At 39.7% G+C, this 8,822-nt stretch overlaps 1 protein-coding gene across 1 annotated transcript in view; it reads left to right on the plus strand.

Moving 5' to 3' along the window:
* The window catches only part of LOC104283223 (fatty acyl-CoA hydrolase precursor, medium chain-like), an 8,550-nt gene extending 91 nt beyond the window's left edge, over positions 1-8,459 (plus strand). The window contains exons 2-14 of the mRNA XM_009881379.1: positions 756-963; positions 1,798-1,942; positions 2,387-2,520; positions 2,863-3,016; positions 3,894-3,995; positions 4,920-5,024; positions 5,143-5,193; positions 5,721-5,861; positions 5,946-6,032; positions 6,972-7,119; positions 7,300-7,431; positions 7,744-7,816; positions 8,247-8,459. Coding sequence (XP_009879681.1) covers positions 756-963; positions 1,798-1,942; positions 2,387-2,520; positions 2,863-3,016; positions 3,894-3,995; positions 4,920-5,024; positions 5,143-5,193; positions 5,721-5,861; positions 5,946-6,032; positions 6,972-7,119; positions 7,300-7,431; positions 7,744-7,816; positions 8,247-8,421 — 1,655 coding nt within the window. The 3' untranslated portion in view covers positions 8,422-8,459. The remainder of the gene's footprint in view (positions 1-755; positions 964-1,797; positions 1,943-2,386; positions 2,521-2,862; positions 3,017-3,893; positions 3,996-4,919; positions 5,025-5,142; positions 5,194-5,720; positions 5,862-5,945; positions 6,033-6,971; positions 7,120-7,299; positions 7,432-7,743; positions 7,817-8,246) is intronic.
* Positions 8,460-8,822: the final 363 nt, after the last annotated feature.

The raw sequence follows: 8,822 nt of genomic DNA on the forward strand, positions 1-8,822 counted from the left end.
TTTCCCTACTGCCTTCTGTACGGGGACGGAGCACACGCACAGCTCGCTCACCTGGGGAGACCCCACCTTTACGGGAGGAGCCGGGCACCAACCTTACTGCAGAGAAATTAAGTCTGAATAACAAATAGTTCTTAATTTCATTTTGTGATCTGTGTTGAGTCATTTGTCTTACTTGCCTTTTTTGCAAACACCAAAATCAAATTCCTGTCCCAAAATCTTGTCTGCTGAGGCAGAGCAGTCCACTGTACCGTGTTTGTAACTTGGTATTGAGAACTTTCACGCCGATCTTAAAATTAATCTTACCTCAATGTTAACAGTATTTGCACATGCGAGACTATTTTCAGGTACGTTAGAAGCTTTTTCTCTTGGCTGTACATACTGTGAAGGGTCCAGAATATCTTTTGTGTATTCACAGATCTTTTCTTAAAAAGGAAATGCCTTTTTAGTGAGTGCAATCTATTGCACTTTTATCTAACAACCTGGATCAAAAAGGATTAAGATCCATATGCAATTACTAATGTGTGTGGATAGCAGGACAATGCATACGCGATACCTGAGGGAGATTATAGGTACAAACCAATCAGACCGAAGGCTGAAATAACGCCAGCAATACGGATCAGAGGTTGCTGAAGCCTTATGTATGAAAATGAATTGTTTAAGCAAACGGAAGGTGTGCATTTAAGTCGCTAAAGCTCTTTGAAATCTGGCAATCACTTTAAATTAGACCAATTATGTGACTTTGTGCTCACATCCCCCAGGACAAAAAGCAGCACAACCAGAAGTGGTGACCAAATATGGGACGGTCCGAGGGTACCAATTCAAAGTAGACGCAGCTGGGAGGAGCGTAAATGTCTTTTTGGGACTTCCTTTTGCTAAGCCTCCGGTTGGACCGCTGAGGTTTTCTGACCCGCAGCCACCCGAGCCGTGGAACGGTGTCAGAGATGCCACTTCCTACCCGCCGATGTAAGACAAGCACAAAGCCGGTGATCTTTTTAATGATTTTATATTATATGTAATTCCAGGACATGGACGTACAGGGCAATCAAAAGCCACAAAGATAAATTGCTCGGTGCCATCGCGTTACCACCTGCAACTGTTACAATGAATGCATTTCTAAAGACACCTTTATAAGTTGCTCTATTTATTAAAAACTCTTACCTAATGGGCGTCAGTGATGAACTGATATGGACGAGCACTTTGCCAACAATGTTCTGCTTTGGGAGCACTTGGCCGTTACTTAGCAATGTTTACAAACTCTGTAGCTTAGGAGCAAAGCCGGAAAGAAGCTGAGGAAATGTTGGAGTTAAATATTAGAAGAAAAAAATGCCGAGTCATCACATCCTTAACAAGACACACAAGAAATGCAGTTTGATTCCAGTCTATATTGTAAATGTCTTACTCCATTTGTACTACTGCCCTTGTTTAGTGCCTCATGCTTAATACCTGCCATTACAATATAAACAGCTATTGAAGATGAAAAATAACTAATTTATAGCCATTTGTATTTGCAGGTAGATTTCTGTAATATTTTGAAACACACAAAATTATATCTGCATGTCAGTGTGTAGTGCTGTAGACTGTGGCTCCTTTTTAGAGTTCTCCGTAATGCCAGGTCAAAGGAAGAAAATATATTAAAAGTGAAAGGACTATTTTATGTTTTCTGTTGCCAACAATCTAGAAATGTACTAGAGATTGGTTTCTGGTTTGCGTTTTATGCTGGAAGTATAAAAAGAGCTACATTTCATAGCTTTGAGGTTTTAATTATTTCTGTTGCTTGTTATTTTCTCATTTATTCAGGTGTCTACAGGATAAAGTACAAGGACAGTTTTTTTCAGACTTCATTACTAACAGAAAAGAAAAAGTTCCCCTTGAAGTGTCTGAAGATTGCTTATACCTAAATGTGTATGCACCCATTTCTACAGAAAAACAGGAGAAGCTGCCTGTAAGAAAAATCATTATAAAACCTCCTGCAAAATTATTTTACAGCAAACCTACAACCTGTCCTATGCGCAGACTTACAGGTGCAGTTTTGCGATGATGATCGAGATGCATGCTCTGCCCCAGTAAATATTTGCTGAGGTTCGAAAGATACACAAAATCCTATTTTACAAATAAAATTTGATTGACATTTTAGCCAGGTAATGTTTGATTTCCTCTAAATAATCTGTTAAAAGTCACGGGCACTGGTAGAATCTAAGTGTTTAATAAAATCAATGCCATTTTGTAAGGCTGCGGGCCTCATACTCGAAAGACTTCTACCATTTGTGAAATGTAATCTGAAAGAGTCAGGAGTGAAACAGCACGCAACATTATATTTTGGTTTATATTGGTCTTGGCTCTGGGAGCTCTTACCTGTGCTGGCTTGTTTCTGGTTTTGTCTTTCCAGGTCTTTGTATGGATCCATGGAGGTGGATTAGTTTTTGGAGCAGCTTCATCATACGATGGCTCGGCATTAGCGGCCTTTGACAACGTGGTGGTTGTAACAATTCAGTACAGATTAGGCATTGTTGGATATTTTAGGTAAGATACTGTATCTCAGTTTTTGCTAAGAGATTTCCAAAATTACGTGTGCAAAGCCTTTGTGAAGAGACGTGCAGAATACTTGCTTATGCAAAGAAACTACACGTTTCTTAATTACATGTGCAACAGTTGGGAACAATTTACAAGTCCCGTGTCAGCTTCCAAGGCTGTTCTCGTTTGATCGCTACGCTAATCTCAGCGCTTTCTGAGCCATTCATTTTTCAGTTCTGCAGAGAAGCTCTGTGTAGAGAATGGCAGCTGATTTCTTACACAAGAGATTGTATTTTTCTCTGCCTTTTTTCTTGCACGGAGCATTTAAACAAAGCTGTTCCTTCTCTGCAGCACTGGTGATAAGCATGCCCGAGGCAACTGGGGGTATTTGGATCAAGTAGCAGCTCTTCAGTGGATTCAGGAAAATATCATGCATTTTGGAGGCGATCCAGGATCCGTCACTATCGCTGGAGAATCTGCAGGAGGAGTCAGTGTTTCTGCTCTTGTAAGTTCACAGTAATATTGAATTTTAATTACTTGGGGGGAAAAAAACCCACCATCCATGTCCATTTTTAATAACTGCATGAAAAGTCAGTGAGAGAAAAGGGATGGTTTTACAGTAAATGACACATCACCTTGGTCTATAATACAATGTGATATCAGTACAGTTTCTGATTGATGAAAATATTATTCCTGTACCCAGATCTTGTAGTTCAGACCCAAAATGTTATTCCTCATCTACTGAATAGAATTGGGGGGGTGCAGTGCCAAAACCCCAAAATTGTATCCTTGTGAGTAAAGTCCTTTAAGAGGATGTATTGCCCATTTCTAGTTTGCTTTGACAGTCACTTGTGCAAAGTAACCGAGGCGAATAGTCGTGGTACCTGAACTAGACGTGCATTTTGCGACCCAGAGATGATGTAAAATTGTTACATCAACACTGAGTACGTTGACTAAGAGGTTCTTCTTCTCCAGTCTCTCACAATTTGGTACAGATCACAGAGGGAGACCAGGGTTCAGGGATACATATAATAAAAACTCCCGTTTCCTAAGCTCCTGACCGCTGGGCCATAGTTCTTTTTTCCCCTTCTGCAGCAGAGCCAGACTGTCTTGGACACAGCTCTATTCGATCCATATCTGGCTTGCAGCGTCATTCCATGAAGCCTTGGAAGCACAGTGTGCTGGGAGGGGGAAAGGCAGGCGGGAACTCCTTATCCCAAAGCCCTCTGCGTAGCCGAGCTGTGGTTGGAGGCTGCAGAACAACAGCCTTACGACAGTTGTTTTGAAAATGTTTTAAATGGCAATTCGTGATACTGAAATTCTAAGTCAATGCTCAGAACGGAATGCTTGTCATGCTTGTGCTTCTTCTTGCTTTTTTACAGGTCTTATCTCCCCTGGCGAAGGGCTTGTTCCATAAGGCCATTTCAGAGAGTGGTACTGCAGTCAGGGTTTTGTTCACTGAGAAGCCTGAGGAGGATGCACAAGTGGGTATTCTGTGGTATTTTAAATTATTTTTCCAAATAGTTTTGCACATCTTAAACTGTTTATTCCAGAATGTAAAAACAATTTTTTTTTTTCTTGTGAAACTACAACCACAGTCATTAAAGACAGTATTTCTGGCTGCAAATAATACATGTTTAATGCCCCCGTGCTTTTGACACACTCAAATATCCACATATGTCTGAGTGAAAGCAAAAGACTAAGGAAGCGAAGAGAGAAGGCAAAGCAGAATTGTGAAATGTAAAAGAGTACTATAACATGTACTGTCTTCAAGAAAAGTTGAGCTATAATTTTTGGCTGGAAAATGGCACCAGATTCCAAATACTCTTCTCTTCCCCTCCTGTTTGATGCCTGTTGTGTACAAATAAGCAAGACTTTATTCAATCTGTTCATATTTGAAAAGAAGACCTGACTTCAACAATTATTTTTTTCAACTACAAGAAACAACTTCCAGGAACCTAGATTTGATAATCCGGGATATAAAAGAGGCAGCATTATAATGAGCTCTGTCTCTCTAATGTCAGCTGTTACTCCACCCAAAAAGACATCTTTAAGAATGGCATAACATGCTCTTTGTTACCATCCCCATGGTTGTATTCTGACTGCGCATCCCTCTAACGCCTTCCTCTCACCCTGCCTTCTCAGCCCAGCATGTTATTTACCAGAAGGACTGTCCCGGTCTATTTCTGTATCAAAATAGTTTGGAGGCACAAGTTTTGCCCTTCTGCTCAGCCCGCAGTGTGAAGGGTTATGAGGCTTCCTGCCCTCTGCCTCTGCAGCCAGGACAGCGCTGGCTTCGGTGACCCTTGTGCGAAGTTTAGACTCCCCGCTGCTGGACGCGTGCTCAGTGGCACGTGGAGCCTTCTATGGGAAGTGTATGATAAAGTGTTTGTTTTTATTGATTGCAGAGAATCGCTACTGCCTTTGGCTGTGAAAAATCCAGTTCAGCTGCAATGGTTGAATGCTTAAGAGAAAAAACAGAAGAAGAGATAGTACAGGCAACACTGAAAATGGTAGGTGAAATTATACTTCTTGCATTTAAATGGCGTTTCAGCTTTTATCATATTTCTGTGTTGTAATATTTGGAGAGCTTGAAGTGAATGTAACATCTGACTTTTTCAACCTTTTCAGGATATGACAACACTGCAGCTATGCTATACCTCACCTGAAAACTGTGAACAGGTTACTTCCCTTTCATTCTGCATGGACTTGAACTACTTGTCTTTCGCTGTCATGCTCTACCAGGGGAAGGAAAAGAGTAGATGAAATGTCACAGTTTCTCCTGGAGAACCTGAAAATTAATTAATATAATATGTTATGTCCTATTTAAAATTTCTTGTCACAGTGCTGGCTTCCATGCTCCTTTGCAGTTTCAACACAGAACGTTAGTTTCTCTGCTACCGCTCCGCACATCCATACAAGGATTGAACTAACTGAGAAGAGATGTAAATTGGACATCATCACCTCTGTTTTACAAACATTAAAAATATAGTGCTAATCTTCACAGAATCTTCTGCCTAGTGCAGAAAATCTATCAGAGCAAATTTAGAGATGGCTTCAATACTGTTACTTCTTATATTTTCACGTGGCCCTTTGTTTTGTTTTGCTTTGGAACTGCAGTAAAAATCTGAAATTTTTTTCTAGATGCAAAAATTCATGTATTAATGAAGCTTTGCTTTTTGTTTTGCCTTTTTTTTTTTCCTGACCAGCCTTCCCTGTTCATCAGCGCATCTGCAGATGGAGTATTTTTTCCGAAGAGTCCCAGGCAATTACTATCTGAAAAAGCAATCAATGCAGTCCCATATATAATAGGAGTAAATAACTGTGAATTTGGATGGGTACTTCCTACGGTAAGACAGTTATAATCTTGTTATTGATAGATCATTTTGTTAATATAAGATTTTCTAATAAATATGATTCTCCATATCATGCAGACAATGAAATTTCCTGCTTACGCAGATGGTCTGGATAAAGATGTTGCACGTCAAGTTTTACAGAGCTCCTTAGCGTTATCACTTAAGGTAAGAGACCATTTTCAGAATAACCCAGTGCTGGTCTGGTTCTATGTTAGTACTCCTGGAGGGGTGTGTTTTAGAGGCAAACTTTGTTCTGTTTGACAGTTTCCTAGCATGGGGCAGTAACGAGCAGCAGACGTGGTGTATTCCTGTTGCCACTAGCGATTGAAAACACACTCTAAACGTCTATGCTAAATGCCTAAGATCTCTTGTGGCACTTTAAGCACCCTAGGTTATCCAAGACACGCGTGGCACCAGCAGGTACGACACAAGACCTGTAGCACACACCGTTCTGAAGCAGTAGCTGGAGACTAGACAGGATAACCTGAGATGTTTAAAATGGCACTGAGAGACCTATGTTTAGGTATCTTGGTTTTTTGCTTCCCTCTAATTTACAAACCTCTTAGTCTTCTCGTTCCTTCGTGCTCTCCCAAAACTACTAAATACAGAAAAATGCAGATTAATAGGTAAGAATGAAGGACTTTCCAAACACGGCCAGTGCTTGCACTAGATCATTCAGTGTCACAGCCATCCATCATGAACTTGGAAAGGCAGAGCCCAGGCTTGCTCTGAAAGGCAGTAAATTATGGCCATCTACCTCAGTAAATGAATTTTATGAAATCCAACAGGATTTCTTTTCTCTTATATGGATCGTTTCCACAGAAGTGAGAACAGAGCACCGTATCTATTTATCAGCATCATCGACTGATGTTTATCTAAAGATGTTTGAACTTTAGATCTAGCAAACCTCTTTTCCCTGAGAACATCTGTCTCCGGTAGCTGCATAACTCCCAATTCTGAGCTCTGAGTCACACTCTGGCACAGCTGAGTATTTGCTCTGAAAGAAGGTAATGTTTGGGGCTCAGCCAGAGACATGCAGATGGCGTACTCAGTGCTGTTACTCTTTATAATAGTCATCAGCGCTATTTTGGTTGTTGATTTCAGGGTGTTACTTCTCAAGTTGTTGATCGAGTATACAACGAATACATAGGGAAAGCAGAAAACCGTGCTCAGGTGCGAGATGGCCTTCTTGATGCAATAGGAGACCCTTTGTTTGTTCTTTCAGCCATCGAAGTAGCCAGATACCATAGAGGTGAGTCTCTAATTCAGCATCTATTAGAAGAAATGTAGAATTCCACCTTGGGGACTTCGCTACCCAGAGAACTGATAGTGTTTTCATTTTATCAAAATCCCTTGTAATGAAAGCTTATAATCTTTGGTGGCAGGTATTTTCAGCTCTTAAACTAACACTCTTCTGTATATTTTCTACTAGATGCTGGCAACCCAGTCTACTTTTATGAATTTCAACATCGACCAAGTTCAGCGGCAGCTGTTGTACCGGAATTTGTAAAAGCAGATCATGGAGATGAGATTGCCTTTGTCTTTGGAAAGCCATTCTTAGCGGGTGATGTAGTCATGCTTACTAAAGTATTCCTTTTAAAAGATGATTATTACTAGTTTTACTTACTGGAGGGCTTTTAGAATAGACTTTCTCTCTTAGAAACATTGAAATCAACATAAGCATTTTCTATCTTCAGTAGTAGTTACTTTTCATGAAATCATTCATCTGCAGTTCTCCCCCAGAGCTCTGCTCAGGTAAAAGGCCCCTACCTCAGATTAACAAGTACAACTGATTACAGTATATTGGAGTTGATACAGCTGCTACTTTTTCCATTATTTAGTTTTTAATGTTGCCTCCTCATCTCTCACTTTGCAGGGTATGCTACAGAAGAAGAACATAAACTTAGCAGAACTGTTATGAGATACTGGACTAACTTTGCTAGAAATGGGTGAGATTCATAATGCTAATTACAGCTCAAGTTTTGTCAAGTGCTGCCTGAAACGTAACAGCAATACTTATACGGTGGTTCCTACAAATTTGGCAGAATTTATGATAAATAGTGAAGCAAACTATTTCTATTCCTTATGATTTCAAGAAAAACCTTTTACATGAACCTGCAGACCAAAAAAAGAAAAAGGAAAAGAAAACTAAGACCTATTACTCCATCTGCAATGGAGTTTTAGATCCAAAAGTAATGGCAATTATTAAACATTTGCTATTCCACTGATGAGCATTTTGATAAAAAACATCCAACTATTCAGGTACTAGAATCACATAATCTGAGCTCATGTTAGTTTTCTGAAATGCTCTCAGCCTCAGCAGCCAGGGCACAACTGATAGGCAAACAGAAAGCTAACTTTGCGTTATATTATTTCCAGAAATCCCAACGGAGAAGGCTTGGTCCATTGGCCTCAGTATGATCTGGATGAAAAATACCTGGAAATAGACCTAGTGCAAAAGGCGACAAAGAAACTGAAAGAACGCAAAATGGAGTTTTGGACACAGCTCACAAAACAAATGATGAATGAAAGGAGAGAACACACAGATTTATAAGAGTTGTAGAGGGTACAGTTTGCTTTTAAAACTCGAAGTAAAGTAAAACAAAATTAGTTTGTCAGGATGCAGAATTTAATAATAAATGTCTAATTCACTGTTATATAATCTGCTGTCATGATCACAGTGAAAAGAGAGAATCAAGGGAAATTGGGAATATTTGCAGGACTAAAAATCACTATTTAATGAAGCAAGCAAAAAAAACCCCACAAACTTTCAGGTTCAAAAATACCACAGTATCTACTCAGTGCGTACCAACACTGAATAATGCTCCTGTGAGAAGGGGGAATGAAGGGGAAATTGGGAAATATATTGTATTTGTAAAGACAATATTTTTAAGAATCTGTAAGAAATATTCTATATAGAATGTATCATAAGTGTCAGAATATTTTGTATGCATA

This window comes from Charadrius vociferus, unplaced genomic scaffold (assembly GCF_000708025.1).
Source record: "Charadrius vociferus isolate BGI_N301 unplaced genomic scaffold, ASM70802v2 scaffold553, whole genome shotgun sequence".
In the NCBI taxonomy this organism is placed as follows: Eukaryota; Metazoa; Chordata; class Aves; order Charadriiformes; family Charadriidae; genus Charadrius; species Charadrius vociferus.